Here is a 27,398-nt window from a genome sequence, read left to right on the forward strand (position 1 = left end):
CATGTGTGTTTTATAGTTAACTACTTAAAGAGCTCGTTGCAGGTTCATTTGGTTGAAATAGTTAGTATGGGAAATTACCACAATATGAAGCTTCTCTACTTTCTCAAGTAATGACATTTATAACACAGGCTTTGTCAACACAGGCTTTATAAATGGTTTGTAAACATATACATAAGTAAGTTTTCAGTGTATATGAGAGTAGCAGGCAGCAATTGTGATAAACAAGAAAAAAATGTGGCATATTAGTTTTGAATTGTCGAAAGTCAAAGTCCTGATTTCTAACTAGAAATTGAAGTTTGCAGAGAGGTGTAAGAATGCCAAAGGGAAACCAGAGCTTTAAAACCTCTCCAGATTTTTTGCTGTCACTGTCACCTTGCTTTGTGATTGAGCCTTTCAGATGTCAGGAACACTTCCATGTCAGGAGGAAGAATGTACCTTTGGGGCTTTCTAAAATGGAGGTTGTGCTAGCAATAGTAAAATTGATTGATAGATGGCACATGAAACATGCACATACGTGAAACGTGGGTATATGCACTTTTAAAATTTGTAAAATACCAGTTTAATGAAGTGGAAATTGGAAATTTTAGTGAAACTTTTTGCTCTGTGTATATGCATGTTTGTATATGTGTGATGTAAAATTCAGGGGAGCATTGTGTCTGCACAGTGCATGTGTATGCATGTTCACAAGGAGGCCAGAGTTCACGTCGGCGTTTTCCTGGATTGTACTTCCCCTGTATGTGAGGCAGGGTCTCTCACTTGAACCCCAGAGCTTACTGATTGGGCTTAGCTAGCTGGCCGGCTTGCTCCAGGGTTCTCCTCCCAAGTTCGGAGTTCCAGGCAGGTGTCACATCCATTGGGCGTTTATATAGGTGCCTGATTGCTGAACTCTGAGATCGCACTCTGCATAGCTGCACTTCACCTATGAGCCATCTCCCTAGATCCTCAGTGGAACATTCTGATTCTGTATAGTGACTCCCAGTCTTTTAGGTAGGTGTAATATGAAACAGTTGAAAAACAGTCAATGCATTTTATAAAGTTAGTACTGTTCAAGCTTCACTTCTGTTACAGTCACACAATATTCTGAAAGTTTTATTTTACCTTACAGTTTGTTTTACTTTACAATTCCAAGTTAAAGTCTGCTATTAGGGGGGAAGTCACGGCATGCAGCTGGGCACATCACATCTAGAGTGAAGAACAGAGATGAAGGAATTCATGCTTGCTTGCTGGATAGCTGCTTACTGAGCTTTCTTCATTACACATCTAGGGAGTGTGCTGCCCACAGGGTCAGTACACAGTTGAGACAAATCCTCTCCCACCCCCCAGACATGCTCTCAGGCTAACCTATAGCTCAGGTTAGACTTAAATATTTGGTTAAACCTGTTTCTCCTGCTGAAACTTTTACTGAAAAAGATGCAATCAGAATTGCACGGACCAAGTCGCTATGGTCTTGATTCCTTTTCATCTCCATGGCCAAGTAAAGTTCAAATTCTGTGATCTTGGGCAAGGCCTTTACCTGTTTCCTCACTCGTCAAGTATGTTCCCTGATGTGCATCTGTAGTCATGTACTATAGTGTCATGCCTGTTAATATGGGAAAGTGGCCTTGGCTTCTGGAAAACAAAGAAAAACAGCAACAAAAACCTCAGCTGTTGTCTGTTAAGGCCAGCACTCTTACTTTTCTCCCTTTGCTATCTGTATCTTTCCCTTTAACTGGTTATTGGCATTTGCATTAGCATCTTTTTGCCTTCTTTACAAATTCTCTTCAGATGTTACTTCTTCAACTGTGGATAACTTGTTTTCCTCAGAGTAGTCAAGTGTGCTCTCATATGTAATATTTTCCATTTCTTTCTCCCCTCGTTTTCTGAACTCATTCCATTCCGGCCTTTTCTCTGAACTCTACTGCACGGAAACTGCTTCTGACTTTGCTGATGGCTCTCCTTTGTTGAGTCCAGTTGTCATTTCTAGGCCTTTTGCTGTTTCTTCTGTTTCCAACATTGGGTACTTTGTTTACTATGTGGCTAGGGTACCTCACGCTCCTGCTTTTTCTCTACTCTCCTGACACACCTTTGCTGATTTTGTTTCATTTCCTTGTCTTGTTCATATTATACCCCAGGTCTCAGTCCAGACTATCCTGCAACTCTCAGGGCCTAGAAAGTTGTCTGTTGTTGACCTACATCCCAATCCAGACTTATTCGTGCTAGGATCATACCCAGTCTTAAGATTTCAGTATCATGTTATGCTAATAATCCCAAATTTGTAACAGACACTTCGATTGAGCTTCCTATTTGAACACCAGTACTTCTGTGTCCGATAGCAACTGAGATTTGATGTGTATAACACAGAGCTCCTGAACTTGGTCTTGCCTCGTATACACTAACAGCAGCTTATTTTGTTCCTCAGGGGTAAGACAGCTTTAGTTACTTTCATTCTTCCATACATAAGGCAGCAGATTGTCCTACCTGTAAAATATAAACAGTACACCATAATCTGAATGCTCTGTGCTGCTTCCTGCCACCCCTGGCCAAGTCTCCTTCTGCTCGCCTCCAGGCTGTTTCAGTGCCCTCTTAATCCTTCCTAACTGTTTCCTCTGTTCTGTCTGAAGCCTGCTCATTTAGCCTCATTGCCTAAAATGAGTCGACTGAAACACAGCTTAGATCATCGTTCCTTTTGCGTAAACGCTTCCAGTGGCTTCATGGCTCAGGCAGGATAAGAATGAGTATCTTGTGTCTGGCTAGGCCCACACTGCCTGCCTGGCATCATGTCTTCCTCCGCTCCTTGGCCACTCTGCTCCAATCATGTTACCTTGTTAGAAACGTGGATGTGCTTCAGTGCCGCTTGTTCCCACCTCAGAAAGCTTTTTCGTGTGTTTGTATGTCTGATTTCCTCCTCCTTCTTCCTTCCCTGAAGCATCTCTGCTTTCCTGAAACCACCTCTCACTGCCCTGGAAAGATCTACTTTCTTTTGACCTCTATATTCTTATTCTCTGTCTTATATTCTCCCATGACACACATGCAAAACATAACATACTTAGGTAATCTGAATAATTTGTGCATCTCTCACCACTTATACCATCAACTCCGCTAAGGCAGATAGGTAATTTTCTATAACTCTGTAGCCCAGGACAGTGCATGGCAGATGGTAGCAGCTGAGTGAACTGGTGGGTGAATGGGTATTTCCTGTCCTGCAGGAAGGATTGTTGTACAGGGACAGTGAGTCTTTCACAGTCTGTGAGCAGATGCATAGAAAGTGCTGTTTAATTGTTAGCTTTTATTATCTTCTTCAGGCACATCCACGGACGCTTTTGCAGCGCGTAAAGATGAAAGCTTCCTAGGCCTGTCCTGGCACGCCACCTCCCTTCAGCTTAACTTTGGTCAAGAGGGCACAAGGGAGAACTGGTGACAATCTTTACAAATTGGTGATGAAGTTCCCAATGGGATTTCAGCAGTCAAGGTTTATAAATAACCACCTCCCAAATCAGAAAGTTTAGAGATATAATCTGGAATAGCTCTACAACATGTTCTCTCACTTGCCCTAAGCAAGAGACATGGCAGTTCAGGAGGAACAGACTCAGATTCAAAGTATATGGCTAGACCCTTCCTCTCCCTCCTCTTCCTTCTTTCCTTCTCTCTGTCCACCTCTCCTTCCTCCTCATTCTGGAGCCCTCAGCCTACTGAGTTGCTGACACCACTGACACATGGCTGTACCCTGCTGGATTTTCCTCATGTTTTTTCAGTTGTGTGTGTGGGTGTCCTGCCTGCACGTCTTGTGCCACTGGAGTCCTGGGGCCCGTGAGGGTCAGAAGAGGGCGTTGCTCCCCCGGAACTGGAGTCACAGATGCTTGTGAGCCGCCGTGTGGACGTTGTGAATGGAACCCAGGGCCTCCGGAAGAGCAGCCAGTGCTCCTAACTGCTGAGCCGTCTCTCCAGACCCGAGATTTTCCTTTTAAGAAATAAACTTGCCTTAAACTTCTCACTCAGAAAAATAATATTTAAAAAATATTGTTCCTACTTACAATTTTCCATCACCAAAAATAGCAGCCTTTAAGAACATACGAGATCTTACTTTTTGTGATTTTTGGTGGCACACGTGCATGTGTGTGGTAGTGTGTGATGGTTTGCTTATAGAGAAGTAGATAGCTTTTGTTTGTGGGAGTTGTTCTGGCCCAAGCTTAATGCTTAAAAAGTTTGTTTTTTTCTTCCATGTGTGCTTTTATTTTAACTAGTGATTTTTATTTAGGGGAGACTAAAGCTCTTAATTGGTAGCTAAATAAGGTTGATGACTTTGTACTTCATAATTGACGCTTTCACTTTTATTCTCATAGGCTCACAGCTGGCAACCTGGAATAAAGAATCCGTATCGTGGTGTTGTTGTTTGGCCTGTTCCTGAAAACATTGAAATCACTGTGACACTTTTTAAGGTAAGTTCTTTCTGTATAATCTAAGTTCATAAGCTATGGCTGTATATGCTTTTGTGTATAGATCATCGCACTATTACTATTGTATGCATTTGTGTCTTCTCTGCTTATCTGATTGCATCATTTTCAAGGATGTAAGCAGTTTATACTTGTAAGGGGCTAAGTGAGACCTCCCTCAAAAACAGGGTTGGGACATGGGGAAGTTTCAGTTAGGGAGGGAAAGAGGGGTGTGTAAGGAGTGAGGGTGTGCAAGTAGCTAAGAAATAGGAGTAGGTGATTCAGCCACAACGGTCCATGGACCTACTTCTTCCTGTACTCACAATAAACCTTAAAGTGCCTTTCCTATGTAAATAATATTATATTGATATTATATTATATCATACCATATCATATCATACCCCTATATTATATCATACTATAACTATTATATATTCAAAATAATATATCATGTATATAATATTATAATATATCCATGTATATATATTACACATGTATAATAGTTATAATAATACACACATATTTTTAGTACACAAATATGTATATATTCTATTATACATACATATATTTTATACATAATATATGTGTATTTATATTATATGTAGTATATGTATATTATCTATGTTTGGACAGGGTCTCACAGATAGCCCCTTTGCTTCTCTCAAACGCACAGAAATCTGCTGAACTCTGCTTCCTAGGTGCTGAGAGTAAAGGCACGTGTTATCAAGCGCCACTAGTTAAAATATGTTATTAACATTGATATTTATGAGAATTATAACTTAAAAACAACATACTGCTTTAAAGAGCAGATTCAAAAAACAGATGTTCATATACCATTTGCCTGTCTTTTATTTTTTTTTCTTGAAAATTGTCTTATTTCTTTATAAATATTCAACACATAGGATAATTAAGTGCCAATTTACTAACCAACTTTCTGTTGGTTATCAGGGCCTGTTATTAGCCTTTTGGAAAGCTGTGGAATCCGAAAACAAGCAAACCCGATGGGCACAGGCCTATATAGTCTTAGCCTCTCACTAGACTGGCAGAGAAGGATCACAAGTTCAAGGCCTGCCTAAGCCACCTAGTGTGTTCAAGGCCATCCTCAGTAAGTTATTGAGACCCTGTCTCAAAATAGAAAGTAAAGAGGCTTGGGATGGTGAGGGCTGCCTGTTATCCAGTGCTTTTAGGAGTTCAGAGCCATTTTCTGCTTTATATTGAGGCTGTCCTAGGGCTAAGTGAGACCTCCCTCAAAAACAGGGTTTGGGACATGGGGAAGTTGAGTTAGGGAGGGAAAGAGGGGTGTGTAAGGAGTGAGGGTGCAAGTAGCTAAGAAATAGGAGTAGGTGATTCAGCTCAGTGATAGAGTAGTCAGCATGAATGACTCCTTAGGCTCAGTGTTTAGGAACACACTCGCGCGCACACGCGTGCACACACACACACGTGCACACACACACACACGCACACATGCTACACCACACCCTTTATTGTGCTGTACACATATTGTTGGCAGCGACACCACCATCGTCATTGTTATCTCTTTAATTTGCTTAGGAGAAAATAAGAGATGAGACAGTAGCTGTTTTTCTCTTTATCTTTTTTCCCAGGACAGTCAGATTGCCCTATTGCCCTTCTGCCTGCTGCCCTCAGAGGCTGTTATGAAGCCCTTCTTTCCCATAATTCTCCTGCTGGAACGATAACCTAAGCTTAGTAGTTAAGAACAATACTTTCAGAGTCTCTGCTTATTTATTTCTCTGTTCATTTAATTCTCAAAGCAGCCTCAAGGTTCTGTCAGTATTTCCGTTTTACTAGTAAGGGAGCTAAGACCAGTAGGGAGTGTAACGTTTCCAAATACCTTATGAGTTAACGCTCTTCTTTCCTCTATACCAGCGGTTCTCAACCTGTGTGTTTCGACCCCTGTGGGGTCACATATCAGATAGCCTTCATATCATATATTTACTTCACGGTTCATAACAGTATCAGAATTACAGTGGTGAAGTAGCAGTGAGATTGTTGTGTGGTTGGGCTCAGCAGAGCATGAGGAGCTGTATTGAGCGGCCACCGTGTTAGGAAGCTGAGAGCCCCTGCCCCTGCTGTGCTGCGCTCTCTGCAGTAGGGCTTCTGACTGTCTCCTGGAACAGCGAGCTCTCCGATATGCCTGAGGAAGACTTGGAAACAACCTCATCAAGTACATATCTTGATGTGGTCTGCTCCTATTGGTAAAACTAATGAGTATGAAGTTGTACAGTGTTTCAAATTTATTTTTAATGGCAGAGCACAAGGAATTAGCATGCAGCTGAAACATAGTTCTTAGCTCTTTCTTTGGGGAACTGACAGAATGATTCTGAGTTGAAAAAAGCTATTAAAAGTTGTTGCTTGAAAGATTAGGACTTAAGTGTGGTTTTCAAGTTCCGCTATGAGCATATTTATGTATATATATGCTCCTCACTTAGCTTTTATGCCTTTGAGTATCAAGCCCTAGGGAAATGCCCCGTACCCCCGTTCCCTGGTTGCCAGGATCAAACATTACTCAGTTGTATTATTGGGCCAACCTTGAAGCCTATCCAGTATTTGAATGAGCATTTGCAGCGGTCCCTTCAACTTCCACATTACCCAGAATTCGGGTAGGAAAACAAAAGCTGATAAGTGCCAGAATGAAACACCTTTATTTTTTATGGTGATTTTTGGATCTTGTTTTTTGAACAACACTTAACTATTCCTCTTACTTTTCCCGTCTGTCAAATTTTGCAGTTGACTTAAGTTTGAAATTATAAAAGGAAAGGGCTGCTCTGGGTCCCTTTGTTGTCAGTGGGGCATTCACATGTGTCAACTCACAGAGAAATGCTTTTCAGATTATTTATTATGTAGATTTGTTTATTCTTGTGTGTATGGGTGTTTTCTCTCTATCTCTGTGCACCACATGTGTTTGTTGCCTGTGGAAGGCATGAATACCCAGGAACTGGAGTTACAGATGGTCCGAGGTACTATGTGGGTGTTGAGGTTGTTATTTAGGTCCTTTGGAAGAACAGCAGCCAGTGCTTTTACCTGTTGAGGAACCACTCCAGGCTCCCTAAATATTTTTAATAATATCTTATATGTAATATAATAATATATATTACATATATTATATATGTGTGTATATATATATATATATATATATACACACACACACACACAAATGGTATATGGGTGTTTGTATGTATGTGTGTCTGCATGAGTGCGTGCCTGGTGCTGAGGAGGCCAGAAGAGGGTTTAGATCCCCTGGACCTTAAGTTATAGATGGTTGTGAGCTGCGTCATGGTTGCTGGGAATTGAACCTGGGTTCCCTGGAAGAGCAATCAGTACATTTAACTGTTGAACCATCTCCCTGAGAAATACTTTTTAAGAAATTTATCGGTGTGTTTCATCTCTGTAATTTAACTAAAAGTTGACTTCTTTAGGTTGCATGCTTGATTTTGAAATTTCAATTAAATTGAAAATAGATATGGCTAGTAAAGAAAAATTCATATTTTCAGAAGGGAAATGGCTTTTCATACCATTAGTACTGAGGTAAGAAAGTTGACAACAGCTAGAGGTAAGTAAAGAAGGTTTAATTAATTACAAATATTTTGTCTGGTCATATTAATACGACAATTGCATAGACATCTACTTTAAAGTGCCTGAGAAATGATTGGAATGTTGTAGCTGCTTTCACATCTTTCCTGAAATTTCCTTCAAGTTATTTCTTGGCCCCAGTAAAATTATTCCATAAACTAAGTTGTTTTAGGTGTACTTCATCATTTGTGTTTTAAAAGTGTTTATTTTCTTTAAATTCTGAATTACATTGCTACATCAAGACCTTGTTCTGGGGTTCCTGAGAGGCTCTTATGAGTCACACACGTTTCTTGAGACTGCGGGTTCAGTGGTTAAACTAACCCAAGTGGATAAAAGTCGGCTGGATCTGGAGCTCCAGTATAACCCCAGCATTGTGCTGTGAGGGGCTACCTCAGCATTTCAGGTTTTTTCTCAGTTAAATGGTGATAAAACAGGGTCTCACACGTCGCTGGGACACGCTGTACACTCAGCAGATGTCTCACTTTGGTGCCGAGTGTACTGCACTCCTAAAACAACAGACAAAGACAACGAAAAGGCAGGAGGGTGGTGGGATGGGGCAGCCCAAATGGAAAAAAGTAGCAAGTAGAACTTTCAACTTTCATTTCCCTTCTGCCCAGCCGTGTTCCACCTCCCATGCCACTGACACCAAGAAAACTGTGTTGGGTGTTCAGCTTACCAATATGAATTTACTCATCAAAGCAGTGTGTCAGTGCAGCTTAGCTGTTTGAGTGTGCCACCATGCCATTGCATACATGAGTAAAGTGAGGCGGTGAAGAAGTTTGGGATTGTGTTCAGGGTGCTCTGGGTTGAGCCAGAGTCTTGCATGTTCAGCAGTTCACGGGCTGGGCAGCCCTCCCGCTCTCACAGTCTTGGGCCTGGTTCACTTTGCCTTTGCCGTCTGGGCCAGCTCCACTATGTTCCCCGAGGGAGGAGCAGGGCTGCTTTCCTGAGTGCTCCTGCCAGTGAGGGTGCAGGGCCAGGTCTCTGCTCTCATGCCCTTAGGGCCAGGGGGTGAGGGACTGGTGTGGGGGAGGGCATCACCCCATACCCGCAGGACCTCACAGCAGGCAAGTGGTTGGGGTAGTTCTCCCTGCTCTCTTGCCCTCAGGGCTGGCTCACTTGGGCCTCCTTGACCAGGGCCAGCACTATTTTGATTCCCAGGCGAGTTGCAAGGGGAGGTAGAGGTGGCGAGGGGCAGTGGGGGGCCATCACCTCTGTGCTGGCCACCCCATGGCACATGAGAGGTGGGGTCAGCTCTCCCACACTCACACCCAGGGCCGGCTCACCCACATCCCTGCCACCCAGGCCAGCTCCACTGTATTGCCTGGTGGAGGCACAAGGTCCGCTGTCCTGTCCGCTCTGCTGAGTGCTGCCACTGGTGAGAGTGGGGCCAGGTCTCCAGAGCACTGCAGCCAGTAGGGGTGTAGCCAGTTCTGTCCTGCCCTGGTCATCAATGCGGTCTGCAAAGCTGCTGTGACCACAGACGTCCCTGTGCCCTCTAGTGGTAATATGAGCCACAGCATCAACTGTGAACCCTGCCACTCTTCGAGGCGTGCACCGGACGTGGCCCTCACAGCAGCTTGGGCTGGGGCCTAACCATGGCCTCAGATGGCCGGGCTGGCCACTCACGACAGGCTGTTTCTTTCAGCCTCCCGTTCCGTTTCCTCGTCCTAATACTCAAGCTGCTCCACTTCCTTCCTTCCCATCTTCCCATCACATACTCACACTTGGTGGTGGCTCCACACGGCTGGTGGGTCCCTGAGTGACTCTCCCGTGCCTTGCCCCCGAGGGCAGGTCTGTGGATGGCATGAGAGTTTGCAGGGCTCTGTCTTCCTCCTCCCGGGGCTGTCTCTGTGTCCCGCCTGCCTGTCTGTGAGCTGGAGGTCAGGTGTGTGGGCGTCTTTCCCCCCCGTGGTGTGGGGCATGGCAGACCTGCCGAAATGCTGTGGTCCTATGTATGTCCCCACACCTGCCCTACTTCTCACACACAGACTTGAACTTGAATACATTCAAAAAATACAGTAGAGCCTACTACTTTATTTTTCTTTTTAAAGTTACTGAGCTATTTTCTTTATAAAATTTTTGAATGCCAATTACTATATTAAAAATTTACAATGTAAACATTGCGGTATTGCCATTTTCTTGCCGCTAGCCTTAGTTACTTTTCCTTCTATTGTAATAACATACCCGGACACAAGCAACTTGAAGGAGAACTTGTGTGTTGTGGTGGGGAAGGCCTGGGGCAGGAGCTCGAAGCCGTGGCCTCCTGCTTCCTCCCACAGTCAGGAAGCAGAGGTGGTTAGTGCTCTGCTTTGTTGCCTTTACTTGTTCTGATATTTGTAGAAATTGCACATGCTTTTGCTGAGTCTGGGTATTTTCTTTCACGAAGCTTTCCTTGTTAATTTCCACAAGATGAAATGTATTGTAAGCCCCTGAAACTTCTAAGTATTACAAGGGATTTCGTAATCTTTTTGTCTTGTCATAGGTACAGTGCTGGAAGACATGTGTCAACAAAAGCTGACTTTATTAGTAAAAAATAATGATCTAGATTTAGAGCAGTTACTTTGACAGTTCTTTTTTTTACAAAAAAATAATAAAAATTTAATTTATTAAACACACACACAAATGAAGTCTCAATGTCCCTTTAACCACTCCCATCCAAAATCTAACATTTCCACTTCTACTGACCTCATCTCCAAAGTCCCAGTCACACTGAAACAGGCAGTTCCAGGAATTTGAGGTCATTTTTGCTTTTAGAGGATTATTCTCAACATCCCTTGTGTCTAATTACAACTCATTAAAAAAACATGATCAAAAGCTTTAAAGCAACAGCACACATGAGAACACAAGAAGTTGGGCATTTCTTGAAGTTTAGCGTCCATATTTTCATAAGTATGAGGATACTATCATTAGATGGTATTATCTGAGAAACACATATTTTTGAATAAATTATATAATCAAAATAATATAATAATTACATACTAAAATTTCCATATCCATTAGAATCAAACAAGTTTGAAGTCTAAAACTTAGATGCATATTTTATTATGTACAGTGTAGAGATTTGTGACTAAATTACTCTAACTTTTCTGGTGCATAGAGAGAATTTATGGCTAAGATAATATATTAGCGAACAAAAAATATGAACATGTTTGGTTCCAGAATCTCAACAGGTAGAGATACTGTCAGATGAGCATGTGTCTGATAAAGAGACATTAATGTGTGGAGTCGTTTGCTCTTTCTTTGGTATGTATCCTTATAAGATGCCATACTAAATCACAAATCATTACTTTCCTTCCTTATTATACTGTATTTTGTCACAGTATTTCCAAATTATATTCTATAGTTTAAAAAAAAAATAACAGCTGTCTCAAGCATCTCAGCTTAGAGACAGACTTTGAATCAGTTTCAAGAGTGATTTTTTTTTTTTAAAGAAATTTGGTCCCCAGTAAAAAACCATTCTTGACAGTTTTTTTTTAAAGGTTATTTTGCTTCTTTCTTTTAAGAAGCTAGTAAAATTACGAACAGACCCATTTGTATTTTCTTGAGTGTATCGATTGGATTAAGCACAAGTTTTTTGTTTCTTTGTTTTTTACTTTTCATAATTTGCTTTTATTGCAGGATCCTCATGCAGAAGAATTTGAAGACAAAGAGTGGACATTTGTCATTGAGAATGTAAGCTAATGACAAATATTTCTCATACTTTTTTTTTTACCTTGCTGTATTATTAAGTATATGAGGAGATTGGTGATGGAAGAAATGTTGCTTTATGAGAACTTAAAGGGGAAATTGTAGGTTTTTAGAAGTTTTTATCAATAACAATTGCTTATAAAATATTTTTGATAAAACTGTAAAAGTCTTTCCTGACAAACTGTCTATACACTGTGTTCTGTTTGGGACCTGAGGGCACAGTCATTTATCTCTTCAGCATCTAGCATGCTGTTTCTTACATAGTAAATACTTGCATATACTGGAATCCCAAGAGGCTAAGAGGCAGCAGTGGTGTTAAATGAATGCTTTCTAACTAGGGATTAGATACAGTGGGCAGTGATACTGTAGCAGCTAAGAGTCTGGGCTCTAGGGCCTGGAGAGCTGGATGGCTCATTGGGTAAAAGCGCTGCGGCTCTCTCAGAAGACTGGAGCTGCCTTCCCTCGTTGGGTGCTGCAACAAATGCCTGCAGCCAGCTCTAGGGAAGCCGATGCCCCCTGAGTGAGCGTGGACACACACACAGACGACTTGGGTGGAACCCGATGCCCCCTGAGTGAGCGTGGACACACACACAGACGACTTGGGTGGAACCCGATGCCCCTGAATGGACGTGGACACACAAAGACGACTTGGGTGGAACCCGATGCCCTCTGAGTGAACGTGGACACACAAAGACGACTTGGGTGGAAGCCCTCGCCCTCCAGTTACAAGCCCTCAGAGGACGAACTAGTTTCTGTTGGTTCCTCAGCTGGAAGGTCTGTGAGTTGCTGGCAGGATTAAAGATTTCTCCCTAAATATCAGCCTTTCTTACTGGTGTCACCACTGTCTTCTCGTCACCACCCTCAAAACCCTAAGACTTACAGTTACCTGCTTGTAAAGCTTTTTGTCTCTTGTTCCTCTCTTCTATGCTTGACTTTGCTTTGTATCTCAGTGTTAAAAGGAAGCTCAAGCTTTCCCAGCAATAACTTGGACCATTTTTAGGTTTCAAGTGTCGAGAAGAGTAGAGGCAAGATCAGGTATCAGGTCCAGAAATAGTTGGGGAGCTTTGATGGCTGATATGAAGCATTGCCAGCATGTTAAAGTCTCACCCACATCAACAAATCTGACTTCTGTAGGGGTGGATTTGTATATACATTATACTTGGAAAAACGACACCAACTCAGACTTGCTTAAGTTAGACTTGAAAGCTAACATGTTCATATCATGCTGTGGATCCCCGGGGGAAGACCCTCTGTCACTCACGGTTCCTTTTACTTGTGAAATCTCTTAATTTGACTCGCTGGAGGCTTAGTGAGTTAAATTCAAACTTTTTCATGAGAAAAGTATGTTAAACCAGTTTTATATTTGTGTAAAAAGGTGCTTTTATTATTCAGTCTTAGGATAAAGAAACAATAGCTCCACATGTGTGAAATCTGGGTTATAAACCAAAAGGCTCAAGTTCATTTTTTTTTTTTTTTAACAGAAAATTGAGCTGGGTGTGGTTGCACTTACCTTTAATTCCAGCACTCTGGAGTCAGAGGCAGGGAGATCTATGCGAGTTCGAGGCTCACCTGATCTACAGAGTGAGATTTAGGACAGCCAATGCTACACAGAGAAATCCTGTTCGAAAAACCAAAAGGGGAAAAAAAAAAAAAAAAGGAAAACTATATGATATTACTATATTTGACTGCGAGAGGTATTTTAAAAATCAATAGAGGTACAGACTAAATCTTAAAGTGGTAACATGGGCAGAGGCAGAGGGATTGCTGGGGCTTACTGGCTGCTAGCTGAGCTGAAAAAGAAAGAGAGAGAGAGAGAGAAAGAGGAAGAAAGAAAGAAAGAGAAGGAAGAAAGAAAAAGCTCGACTTCCAGATTCTGGAGAGACCCTGCCACAAAGAATAGGGCGAGATCAGTACCTGCTACCCTCTGCCTCTGTGTGCATGTTCACAGCATGCTTACCTGTTTTATTTACCTGCACACACTCCACACATAAGCATACAGTTCTATTCCAACTATTCTAAATTGGGGCAACTGTCATAAATTATGAACCACCTGATGCCAAGGAATGTTGTGTAAAACTAAACCTGGAACAAAACAGGGCAAGTGCTGTGTGCTCTCATCAGGAGGGTGGATTAGAAATTAGGCAGATCTTCTGTTTCAGTTTTCAAGATGGTTTTAAATAGTAAAAAATAGATTTTGAGAACTGTTTTCCTTTTCTTCTTTACCTCTGCATATGTTGTAACTCTATCTAAGGGTGTTAACTCTTTTCACAGGCTCTGGAAAGTTCAGAACCATTCTGTGAAACACCAACAAGGATTCTTGTTGGTTAAACAACCCTTTATTAAGAAACCCTTTATTCTGCTTAACTTTCCAAGCATAGCATTATTTTATTGTGGCAAAATAGCTTTCCAACGCGTAATTACTAAAGGAGTAAATGAATCAGTGATTAGAGTCAAACACAGTGAACCATTTAAAGTCCTCCTAAAAGTCTTAAGAATGACAGCAGTAGCACCCTTGAACTGCATTGAAGGGAATGCCAGTAAGGTGGTCTGTGAGCGCCGTACTGTGCCAGGTGAAGCCCTGCTGGGTGGTGGCTGCTTCATCTACATGGACCATCTTATTTTCCTTAGTCTCTCTACAACTTTTTTGTTTGGTTTTTTGTTTTTCAAAACAGGGGTTCTCTGAGTATGTTCCTAGTCAGCCTTGAAGTCTGTAAACCAGGCAGGCCTGGAAGTCAGAGATCTGTCTGCCTCTGCCTCCCAGTGATGGGATTAAAGGCGGGCTCCTACGCCCAGGTAAACAGCTGCTTTGTAAGTGTGCCTGTGCCAGTGTGGTTGGTAGGTTAGTCTCTGGCACACCCCCACTCAGTTTTGTTTTCCCAAGTGAGCTCGTGAACCTCTCTGAGGTTCGTAAGTGGCTTAACCTTCTAAGGCCTCTGATGCTGTCGGTCTGTTAGTGTGAGGATATATCGAGGTGCTGCATAGACCAGTGACGTGGTCAGCCTGAGAGATGACACTGTGCTTTAGAGACAGTTTATAAAAGTGAGTTAAAAATCACACTCAAAGCCTGATGAAAACACTGATGAAGGAGACAAGAATTTTAAATTGAGAAGGATTGTAGGTTCACAATACATCTCTGTTGTCTTTGTTTTATTTAAAATAAGTTAAAATTCACTGATGTTACCTTGTGAGTGTTCAGGAAATAAAAAGCTAACAAAACTACACTCAAGAAGCCATAAACCATGAATGAAATCCATGTGTTCAACACAGTTCTGGTCTCAGCGTTTCTTCCTTTTAATTGTCTAGTTCCTCTCCCAGTCAGATCAGGGAAGAAGGGTTCTACTGTAAACACACATGGGCCGAGCCTCCCGTGGGTCTGTCCATTTCAGCAGCCAGGAGATCACATGCCTGATCTGATGTTCCCTTGTAAACCAGAGTCAGTACGTTGGCTGTACGGGGCCTTTTTGACTGTGAAGTTGAACACATGGACCAGTGTTCCTCCATTAGTGCAGCAGCACGCACTTAGGGAGCACAGAGCGGGTTGCCCCGTCAGGCTCTGGAACCGAAGTGGTCTGTAAACCAGGAGGAAGACCGGTCCTCAGCGATCGCTCTTCTAAAGGGGAGGCAAAGAAGAGAACTGAGTGGGATTCATAGTGTGATCAAAAGAAACATTAAATATAGTATGCTATGTTAATGAGCCTTATTATTTGAAGGGTCTAGAGTTGCAGTATTCTTACCAATTATTTAAAAGTGTATTTTTAATAAGAAAGCCAGTAAAAATGTGTTTTGTAAGAAGGTGGGAACGGTTAGTAATGTTGGGATGCTGTAAAATCTTTTCCTGAGTTGTAGCTCCCCCTAGTGGTGAGGGATAGAATTGACTGGACTGGAGAAAATGCTGTTTCTGTAGAAGCACAGGTATTTATTTATGTGCTTCGTGGTAACTTAAAGTTAAAATGTAATCATAGTCTTTTAATATTTACATTAGATCCAAAAGTTCTTGAAGTAATTACTTAGCTTCTATTAGACATTGTGAAATGGAGTTTTAGGATGCATTATTCATCAAAATTCATTTTCCTTGAGGTAAGCTTTTTTGTATGTAAATTGAGGTTAATTTTTATTTCTGGTCAAAACAAGTTGCCCAGTTTGTGTGTTTGAGTTTGCTTCTTGGGAGTGGAAAGCTACTTGTGTAAAACTCAAAACTTTGTGGACGAGTCTACCACTTCCAAGCTGTGTGGCAGCAGACATGATTCAAATGTTTTGTTGGGTTTTTGGAGACAGGGTTTCTCTATGTAGCCCCTGGCTATCCTGGAACTCACTACCTAGATTAGGTGGCCTCGAACTCACAGAGATCCACCTGCCTCTGCCTCCCAAGTGTTGGTATTAAAAGCATGTATTGCTTCTCCCAGCATGAGATTCAATTTTTTATAGTGTCTGAATATTTAATTATAAAATGATGGGATTGATAGCTACTTTGTAGATTATTGAAGATTAGAAAAATATACAAAACATACGACCTACTATGAAGGCACAATTTTTTAAGATAACTTTCTTTTCTAGAGAGCTTGAAAAAAAACCACTAAATTTCTAAATTACTAATTTAGAACTTTAAGAATTACTAATTTTAAATTTTAAGTTTTCTGCTTTTTTTATTTATGCTTTCCATAACTTCTAGGCCTTACCTTTAACCTAAGGAATTGACAAGGAATCTTGTAAACAGCTCAGAATATTCTTGTCTAATTAAGATTTTCACCATTTGGTTACAGTATCTGCCTCCTTATAAATTAAGAAGTGGCTTCTAAAGTAAGTGTGCCGACACCCTGTTCGTGTCGAGCTCTGTGCCTGTATGTATGACCATTCGCAGTACAGTACATGGATGTACTGCAAAACACAAGTTTGAATTATCTTTATTTGGGGATATTTGCAACTCATTTATCAGTGTAATAAAGAATGCCTAATGTCGTACATTGTTTCCATTGTTAATCAATTAATGCTTTGTCTTGGTACTTTTTAAAAAATAAAAATTTAAAAATTTTGGATGCTTGTTTATGGTAATTTCAGAGCTAATGTATTTGTACATACAGATTTTAGTTTTAAATAGCTAAATATTTTTATTCTTTTGATGTCACTGGTTTTTGAGGGAGTGGAAAAATGTGTATTGATAAACCAATCTAGGTTGAATTCACTTATTTAATGTATACTTTCTATACACCCATTTTAGGAATAATATACAAATACAGTCAATTACAACATGCACATGTTCACCAGCCGTGAGATTCGTGTTTTTCCCTGATACTTTTTTTCTATGAAATTGGGATAGTCACATATCTACAGTATATCATAGCTATAGGTGGAATGATTATTTTCTTTCTCAGTGGTATAAAATAATGTCAGCTTTAAACCAAGGAAGCCTTGTTTAAAATGATAAAGGGTGGCTTACGAACGAGAGTGTAGAGAGGGGTTGCAGGAAAAAGAACAGTAAAGAATGGGGAAGCCAGGAAAGACTTCCTGGAATAAGTGGCTGCAGAGTTTAGCTTTCAAGAAAAAAGAAGAAAAAGAAGAGGAGGAGGAGAGACATTCCAAGCAGAGGGAAGAAGATTCAACAAAGAAAGGGCAAGAAAGAGGTCAGAGGGGAAAAGACAGTTGGTAGAAATAAAAAATGACAGAGAGAAATTATGAGCTTTCCAATTTGTGATCAACACACACCTGCTGTTTTATTTTTTAACTGTTAACCCAATGAATTTAATACTAGCATGTAATGAACCAGGTTCTGTGTCCACCTTGGAGATGAGTAGGGAGTCCCCAGGTGTTCTGGAGGCTCTGACCAGTGAGATGGGCAGTTTGGCTCCTGAATGCCTTGTTTTTGTTCTTGATTTTTAATTGCAGTTTATTGATGTTACCTCCTGAAGCTTTTTAGTGGTTGAATGGAATATTAACTGTTGCTCTCCTTCGGCCTTGGCCCTGAACACACGACACGCACGCACCGCCCTGCACGCCGTCATTGCACACTGAGCATCCAGCGCTGCCCCAAGCGCCATGGCTCAGGCACAGAGAAGAACACTGGGTGTTCTGAGCTGCAGTGCTTTCACTGTTACAGACTCCGCTGCTTCTAAGGAAACGTAGTAGCATAATTACAGAAAACATTTTTGTGAAAAATGAATCTCAGGGCACGGTAGCTTGCCCGCCGCCCCTCTGCATCAAAGCCTACCTCACGCAGTCAGCCCTGGTCGCTGCATTTTAGCAGGTTCGTATGTCAATAAGTTTGTGTTGATGCTGTGAACACATCTTCTTTTTAGTTGATTTCTCTGACCTCTTAGGCTAAAGCTTCAACATTAGCCATTTTGAATCTTTAGAAGTGATCTAGTTCCGCTGACCAAGTGGGGGAGTTGGGGTGGTGCTGTTCGTTTTTATAGGAGAAAAATAGTTACAGTAGAAGCAGCAAAGCTTTCTTTTAACTCAGCATAGAATTTCTGCATTTAGAATAGAAAGCTTCTATTGATGATACTATCTTTTAATGCCATTGCCCCTAAAGTTGTATGTGTTACTTTTTAATAACACATCTGGGCCCCTTTTGGGCCTAGGGAATACTGAGTCACCCTCTTTTGTATTTTTTTTTTAAACTTAAATTAGACATTTGACAAATGAGAGTATAGAGGATAGTGCTTTACACAGTTTTGAAATATATCCCATTAGGAAAATATTTTTACACCTTCATAATTAAATTAGTAGATGACATTTTATCCTAGAACTTATTGTGGATTACTTTTCTTTCTAAAATTATTTAGATAGGCCAATATAATATTATTATCCTTAAGACCTTCATTTTTGCCTCTAAAAGTATTAAAGTATATCAATTAATAAACTCATGGTTTCATAGATCATAACTAATATTTGATATGCTTTGTTAAAAAATACAAAGTAGGCTGACAAGGTGGCTCAGCAGGAAAAGGTACCTACTGCCAAGCCTGATGGTCTTTGTTTGATCCCTGGGCCTCATAAGGGGAAGGAAAGAACTCAGTCCTGAAAATTGCCCTCTGATTTTATGTGGATGTGCCATAGCAGACATGCATATGTCTGTGCTTACCGTACTCAATAACCCTGCTTTAAAAAAAGAATACAAAGGATTTTCTCTTAGTAAAACCTATTTACCTTTAGTGAAACTTCTCTAAGATAGATATAATTATTTTGACTCTGTGAGCTCAGGAATACACAAAAAGCAGCTAAGCCCAACTCACCTACAGTTGTTTGTTGTTGTTTGCTTGCTTTGTTTATTGGTTTTGTGTCCTTTTTTATTGATTATTTGGGAATCTCACATCATGTACTCCAGTCTCACTAACCTCCCAGCCCTCCCATGCCTGCACCCACCCCTTGTGACCTTCTCCACAGGGGTGGGAGGAAGAAAGGAAAAAAACAAAACAAACCAAAACAACAACAACAACAACAAACCCAAGTCCCTTTTGTGTTGTCCATATGCTCACCGGAGCATGGTCAAAATCCTAGTCAAACTTACCCCAAGGGAAGGTGGGTCATTCTTATCTGCCAAAAGCCTTCAACTGTGGAGAGCCTTACAGCAGCTGGTGAGGGATAGGGCCAACTCTCCGGCACCCATGGACATCAGTGGCTTCAGGCGGCAGCCCCACATTCAGTTCTGAAATTCTGAAACCAGTTTTGTTTTCACTTATTCTTCATCAAATGTTTATTAACCTATGCTTGAATTTAGAACATCTACTATACAAACTAATATTAAAGACAGAGAGAAGTCGTCTTTCCTTTGATTGGTTTGAGGGACACACCCTTGAGGCCAAGAATATGAGATGTGCTCAAAGGGCAAGTTAGCTGAGAATACACTAGATTTTAAAGGTAGATGTGTTACTGTAGACTGAAATAAAAACTTTTAGGTGGAGCTCAGTGCATACTTAGAGGATTGTGGCAGCTTCTCACTGTTTGTATTGTAAGATTTATTTCCCGCTCTATAATTCTAGGTATTTTTGTAATAAAAATATCATAATTATGTCAGGGATAGAAACAGAAGTGTTTTAAAAATTCACATGCAGTAAGACCTGTGAAGTATTGTGTTTTTACTGTGCTACTTTGTATGGATTTCCAGGTCTTTGGACATGTGTGTCCTATTTCCTTACTATTAAGATTAATTAAGAGGAAACTTTGGAAAAGGGGAGAAGCTCTTGAGCGCAGGTAAACCTGGATTTGAACAATGCATATGAGTGGTACAAACTTAGATTTTAGTCTTGTCTCATTCCCATTTTCTCTTCTGTAACTTGGACATGTCTATTGCCAGAGTTCACTTAGTGCTATTGACAAATGGTGGACCTGGAATGGAAATACTGAATACAAGATTTGAAATTGAATACCTTTAATTAAAATGCTTTTTGGAGTCGTTTAGTTTTGATATGTGTAATTATCCTTTTCTCTCTAGACCCTAGTGGTACACCGATATCATAGCCAGATTGCAATCAAAAGCATATATTCCTAACCTTTAATCTTGGGGCCTCTTAGGGACTCATGGTTGGGTGAACCTCAGATTGAAATATCTTTAAAATACAGATAAAAAATTGTTTATGAAGGTATTTTTAAAATTTGATTCACAATGACATTTTCCTGGAAACATTTTAAGCACTGCTTTTGTATGCACATGTGTGTGCCTGTGCACGCTTGCAGAGGTTAGAAGTAAGCATTGGGTATCTTCCAGCAAGCCCCAGCGTTGTTATGTCCACCTCAGAGTGACGTTCACAGGCATGGGGGGTCCATCTGGCTGAGGGACCTCTGGAATTTTCACTCCATAGGCTCTTCAGTACTCGGTCTTAACCCCTGAGCTGTGTCACAAGTAGCTTTTAAGCCTGTTTGTTAGAGGTTTAAATTAATGTATCTTTCATAGAAAAATCCATCATTTCCCCACTGCAAAATAAAAGAATAAAACGTTAAAAAACAAATATAAACAGAGGAAGCAGAGCAAGGGGATAACGTCTTCCATTGCAATGGACAGTTTTAGTTAAGGTTATTAACCTAAGAGAAAGAATTTTAAATGACAGTGAGCTTTTTCCTTTCGGTGTTTCTTAATAGTTCTGTTGTAAGGAGGCAGCTTTGAGTACAAAAATATTTTAATAGATTCTTACTGTATCTCTTTGAAGATCACAATAAATCAGATGTCTGTGAGTGATAGAAAACACCACAGCCCTTTACTTTCTTGTTTCTGTCAACTAAACAGTAGTCTTAGCTTTAACATTTCTACTATAATGGACCTGATGGGGTGCTTTGTGCAGTTACCCTTGAGCCTCTGTAGCCGAGAGTAGCCAGTCTTGTAAACTGGAAGAATCGTTTAGTTTGTTATTCTCATTCCTGCTAGCTGAATTCAAATGTCTTTGTGTGAAAGAGAGATGAGACCAAAGTTGATTTCAATTTTATTTCATCTTTTACCAACCGGGGGAGGAAGCTGATAAACAAAGACAGTTATTCAATCACTAATGCTGCCTCAAACATGTTTGAAAGCAGCAGTACATTTGAGTAGTTTTTCCATGTTTATTCATAGAAATTCAGCAGAGAATCCAGTGCAGGAAAGATAGTAAAAGTCTGCACGAGGCCTTCCCCCTGATGGAAACCATTAGAGAGCAGACGTTTGGTGATTGTTTTACCTTAGGGTTCTAATGGCACACCACACTTTTAATAGAGAGCACTTATCTTAAGATTTATCAGTTTGCTACTTTGTTTGCCTCTCAGTATTTGCTCAGCATTATGCAACTGAAGCAGCCCTCATCTTACAGTAGGGTGTTTTTCAGCTTTCCAGTGTTCTGCCATACCAGCCACCTAGCTACCGAGTTTATATGCTGAGACTCTCTGCATGATTCTCTGCTCAGACAGCAGTAAACTAAACTGTAAGATACAAGTTAGAAATAGCAGAACTTAAACACATGTTTTTCTATTTTGGTCCTTTTTGTAAAAATATATTTCCAGTTGGAATGGAAACGGCGTCATCCCTCCCTCCCTTTTGTACCTCCAACCTTGCGTTCCTTCGGAGTAGGAGAGTTGGCAGCCTTTTTTCTTCACTATTGTTACATACACAGATATGCGAGTGTATGCAAATATATAATGTTCTGAGTCCAATTTTGTTGTTTGTGTGTATATGGTTTCAGGGCTGATCACTCAGCATTGCACAACAATAAATGAGCTCATTCCTGGAAGAGGCTAATTCTCCTTCTCCCAGTATTCAGTCGTTGCCTGTAGTTCTCCTTCCCAGGTTAGCATATCCACTGCTGTTGCCATTGTTCTGGTCTTGTCTATGCAGCCGTTTCTGGGAGAGACTGTCAGAGCTGACTGCTGTGTTCTGGCTCGGACAGTTGTCCCAGCTCCCTTCCGCGCTGTTTCCTGAGCCCTAGATGCAGGAGCTGTAATGTGGGTTATTGGTTGTGGTTTCTGGGGTGGTCTCCGTTTGCCCTGAGGGAAGGCTTTTTGTAGGAAGGCAAGTAGCCGCACTTACCTGTGGATAGATTTGGAGTAGTGAGGGATTACACTGGCCTAGCAAAGTCCTCGATTTCTCTAAACTCTCCTATATTACATCTTTGTTGTTGCTGCGAATATAGCCATCAATTTATTTTTCTGCTAGCTGTTTCATAGACATGTATAATAGATTTTAGCCATTTTCACCTCCAATTAACTTCTCTCCTTGTTTCTCACATGGAACCCTTTTTATTTCCAGTAAGTCTCCTCCTACTTTCTGTGTGGATGACCCACCAGGTTTAATTAGGGTTGCTTGCATGGGCCTGAGTGAGGTGCTGTTTAGTAGAGCTTAGCTAACTTTTCAATGGCAATACTATGGAAGAAAATGAATCATTAATATTTTATAGCATAAATGTAAAGAGACATTTATTACCCTTTTATGGTTTTGTGATCTTATGTAAACTATGTATAACATTTGATTTTTATCAGCATTATGGCATCTAGAAATTGTTGAAAAACAGGAAAAACATTTCCAGGGATATGAAAACATGTTGTATACTAAAGTAGTTCAATACTCAAAGATATCTTTTGCCTTAATATCAGCTTGGTTCTCTTAATACACATACTTGGCCTTCTAGATTCCACCAGCCATTGATAGAAAGCCTTATGGGGAAACTGTACTTAACATACACACGTAGTTATAAGTTACTATTCTCTAAGTGCTGTGTTAGCACTGTGACTCACATAGCACATACATTATTGTAGGCACTGTAAGTATTCTAGGGGTAATTAGTACAGAATGGTGTGAAAAGCTCAAGATGCAGATGCTACTCCAGTTTTCATGTGGTATATGCACAGGTTTGTGTGTTTTCCTCAATAGCTCTCTGCTTTACCGCTCTCTCGGTCTCTTAATGAACTGGGGAGTTCATCAGTTTAGAGAAGCTGGCTAGCCTGAGCTTCAGAGATCCATTTGTCTCTGCCCTCCAGCGTTGGGGTTGCAGATGTGCTGTTGTGCCTAGCATTCATGGGGTTCTGGGGATCAAACTCAGGTCTTCAAGCTTGTGTGGCCAGCAGTTTTTCCAGGCCCACGTCCTGGCCCTTCTGTCCTGTTTCATAGAAGGCACTTGAGCCTCGGCAGATTCGGTGCTCATGAGAGTCTTAGAAACAGTACTCACAGATACCAAGGGATTGAACTTTATAACTGAAGTTCCACTGATAGTTGTCAGGATCCAATAGAACCCATGGCAAAAGGTCAAGAAGCCAAATTACATAGGCCGTTACAGAGAGTTAAAGAAAAAGGGGCAAACAGGCTGGAGAGATGGCTCAGAGGTGAAGAGTTCAATTCCTGAGTTTAATTTCCAGCAACCACATGGTGGCTCACAACCACCTATTGGGAGGTCTGGTGCCCTCTTCTGGTGTGCAGGTGTATATGCAGGCAGAACATTGTATACATAAAAAATAAATAAATATTTTAAAAGGGGAAAAAAGGGGACAACAAAGGGTCTTTGCATTTAGTTCTCCCTCCAAGCTGCTTTGCCACCCTTGAACTGAAAGATACCTCAGACTTTTGAGTTTCTCAGTATTTCACTGAATACCATTTTTCAGTATTTCACTGAATACCATTTTTCAGTATTTCACTGAATACCATTTTTTTTTGCCTCTTGACTGAATGAATTGTCTTGTTTATTTGTGAATTGTTTCAACCCAATTATTAAAAAAAATAATCATTTGAGAATATGAAAGGAAAAGTATAACTTGAATATTACAGTTACAGGTTGAATAGCTTCAATAATAAAAATTTCCATCCATTCTTCCTTCCCTGGCCTGGAGCTCTGTATGTGGGCGGAGACAGAGAGTCCCTTCGCTCTGTTTTCCCCATGCTGCGAGGAGAGACACCGGTGGCACACTGGCTTGTGACTGTTACTGAATCTGCCTTTGTAACGGAAAGTAAGGCTTGCTGCCGGAGAGCACATGTGAGGGGGAGGGCGCTGGAGCAGGAGGCCTCAGCAGAAGATTCCACACGGCTTTCTGCTCGCTTTATCTTCTGCAGTTATAGCTTTGATTTTATAGCACCTGAATGGTTTGGTTCTTTTGAGGACAGGCTTAATTTAGAAGTAAACCAATCAGTAAAAGAAAATTTAAGGACTTTTTCTTCCTCCTTAAAAGTAAGAAAAAATTTAGAAGGTGGTCAAATGACATGCCATTGGCAAAAAACTCTCAATGGATCACTAGAAATCAAAGGAGTTACTTATTTCATTGCAACTCCTCCAGTTAGTACATTCAGTAGTATACGCTTTCCTGCCTTTACTTTGTAATATTTCCAAAGTTTAATTTTGTTAAATTGACACTTTATCCTTTTAAAACAGAAAAGAGGAGGCATAAACTCCTTATAATAGTGGCTTTTGTGCATAGAGACAATGAGTGAGGGTTTCTTTTGCTTGTTTGTTTTTTTAACCTTGTTATACCTAGTGCCGTGAAATTGATTATGTATTTACTTCCTAGACACTGGAGATGAAAACAAGGTAAAGTTTTAGTCAACAAGGATTTTTAGTCCAAACAGAGAAACAGCTAGAATACAGTAGGGAAGCTAGAAGAGAGTGGGGGGATCTGTTGGTTGACAGGGAGTGTTCATGGTTGTCAGGCTGGGGGAGGCTTGAGGAAGGTGAAAGCTTTTGTGAAGTGCACTAGTCGGGCAGTACTAGAGAAATGGTCTAAGCGAGGTGAGGGGTCAGCCCTGGTAAAAGAACGCAGCGGACTAGCAACAAACCAGGACTAACAGAAGGAGCTGAAGCTATAGCTAAAGACCATACATGGTCGATGGCCTTGTATGGACTTGATCTTAAAGGTTTGTGGGTCCCAAACCTGACTACTTGTCAGAGTTACCTGCAGGCCCCTTAAGATATGTTGTTTTTACTTGTGCGGTGGGTTCTGGCTCCTCGTTCCAATAAGACCTTAGGAACCACGGCAGAGTTGTTGGCAGAGGGAGAGGACTGGACTTGAACTTTAAGATCAGCTTTTAGTTTTCCCATTTTTTTAGATGTATTTATTTTTTTATTTTACGTGGATGTGTGTCTGTGTGTAGGCATGTGTACATGAGCGGCTGGTACCTGAAGAGGGGAGAGGCTTTGGATAGCTTGAGTTGAGTTTCAAGCAGTTACAAGCAGTTACAAGCCCATGTTCTGTGAGTGCTGGGAACTGAACTCCAGTTCTCGGCAGGGGCAGTAAGTGCTCTTAACCACGGAACCACCTCTTTAGCTCTTTTCAGATGGTCCGACCATGGCTCTAAGTAAAAAGACATGGCCAGGCCCCATGGTGATCTCAGCTGCCAGAGAGGCTATCTGTGCGGTAAATTCAGCCTGTGAGTGTGTGTGCGTGTGTGCGTGCCTGAGTGTGTACACACACGAACGTTCTTGTGTCAGGCAAAGGACTATCTGCGGGAGTGGTTTCTCTTTTGTCACTGTCTGGGTCCCAGGGATGGAAGTCAGGCCCTTATCTTCTTGGCCCTGTGGGATTATATTGATTAGGGTAACTGAGGTGGGAAGACGCTCCAACAGTGGGCGGGGCCGTTGCCGGGGCTGGGGTCTCAGACTGCACAAGAAGCCAGAAAGAAGCTGAGCACCATTGGTTCATGTCCCTCGGCCTCTTGGCGTTCCGCCTGGTGACTGGCAGTCCTCTGGCACTGTGAGCTAAAATAAACCCTGTCTCCTGTAAGTTGCTTTGTTCCCTTTCTCCAAAAAAAAGGACGGGCAGGCATAATTTTGAAGAAAAAGAGCTCCAAATTCTAAGATGTGACTCTAATAGCAGAACTGAAGAGAGTATTGCTAACTCTGGCTTGCGTGGTAGCAGTTAGGCATGGTTACATGTAATAGAGCCAGTAGCACCAGCTATTTGATAGAAATGGATTGGCCTATTCCGGATTTTCAGAAGTAAGCTCCTATTGATCTAGCTGTGAATTTTAATAGCATTACTTAGTTCTCCCTAGCACTGCTCTGCTCGAATGGTGGTTATTATCACTTGGTAATATTTTTGGCTAAGTATTAATCCTAACCATGACTCTGAAGTTGTGCTTTATAAGTGTAATATGCAGAAAAGCAATCTCGGAAGGATAGAAAATAGAGTAAAAATTAATATGGATAGTCCCTCCCTGCCTTCCTTAATGTATTCTTTCATAGCAGAGTGCCACAGCTCGTCTGTGGTGAAGGAACTCTTCCTGGCACCATCATTTAGTGTAATGCTGTTTAGAGTATTGTAGCCACTTGATGGCACCCTTTGATTTGGTACCAGCCTCATTAGCAGTAGCTCAGTTCAGGGTAGTATTTGCAGTGAAATAACACATAAGAGCTAAAGAGGCTGCAAGGTATCTGGCTAATGTAGGGATGAAATGAACGCAACAGCAAGGCTAAGCCTCCCTGACCCTCCATGAGAGAACAGATGAAAAAAGGAAGAATAAGCTATTGTGCCAAGGGGAGATGATGAAATTCAAGATCCACACACATAATCTCTGGCTCAGCCTCTGAAATGTTAATCCCTAGGTAGAATTATTTGAGCTATAGATTGCAATTTATCATCAAAATGGCACTGTGTCAAACAATACTTTTTTATATGTGTGATTTTTAGAACTATCTAATTTTAATATAGAATGATTCACAGAGCTCTGGCTAATATTTGAGTAGCAACTCCTCAAGGTTGTGATGGGGGAATAGAGTGTGGTGGGGTTTTTTTGTTTTTGTTTTTTTCTTTTTTAATATCAAAATACCATTGTGTTTTAGAGGGAGGGCTTTTAGGAATCTTTTGCTTTTCTTTTAGTGACAGTTTTGTTTTGATGAAGAGAGAAAAAGATTATTAAGGAATGCCTATTGTTCAGTGGTGTAGAAATTGCTCTCATCTACACACTAAGGGTATTCTGTGGCTATAGAGAAGTTGCGTTCTAATGCTGCTGAAGTTGATTTTTAAAGAATGCCTCTGTGCTTTTCTAATATTTGTAGGTTGGACCACCCAGTGTGCCCAGTAGTGAATGTTGTGATCAGCCCGTGTCTGGGATGGTATATTCTTTGAAACCAAACTCTCAGCATTTAGAGGACTGAAGGCGGGAGGGTACACATCAGCTAATCGGGCACTCGGCAGTGAGCAAGTGCAAAGAGCTCTGCTTCAAGGGTCCAGCAGCTCAGTGGTCCAGTGTGCACACTTTCTGTTCCACCTTAGCATACTTCCTTGCCATAGATTGCTTTCTGTCGTCCTTTAATTAGGGAAAACAGTTATTTTTGT

General features: G+C 41.1%; 1 protein-coding gene across 18 annotated transcripts in view; it reads left to right on the forward strand.

Moving 5' to 3' along the window:
* Positions 1 to 27,398, forward strand: part of Ehbp1 (EH domain binding protein 1) — a 246,186-nt gene that overhangs the window by 32,141 nt on the left and 186,647 nt on the right. For all 18 annotated transcript variants that reach the window (XM_060365165.1, XM_060365166.1, XM_060365175.1 and 15 more), the window contains exons 4-5: positions 4,320 to 4,415; positions 11,622 to 11,675. In XM_060365165.1, coding sequence (XP_060221148.1) covers positions 4,320 to 4,415; positions 11,622 to 11,675 — 150 coding nt within the window. The remainder of the gene's footprint in view (positions 1 to 4,319; positions 4,416 to 11,621; positions 11,676 to 27,398) is intronic.

This window comes from Meriones unguiculatus, chromosome 12 (genome assembly GCF_030254825.1).
Source record: "Meriones unguiculatus strain TT.TT164.6M chromosome 12, Bangor_MerUng_6.1, whole genome shotgun sequence".
In the NCBI taxonomy this organism is placed as follows: domain Eukaryota; kingdom Metazoa; phylum Chordata; class Mammalia; order Rodentia; family Muridae; genus Meriones; species Meriones unguiculatus.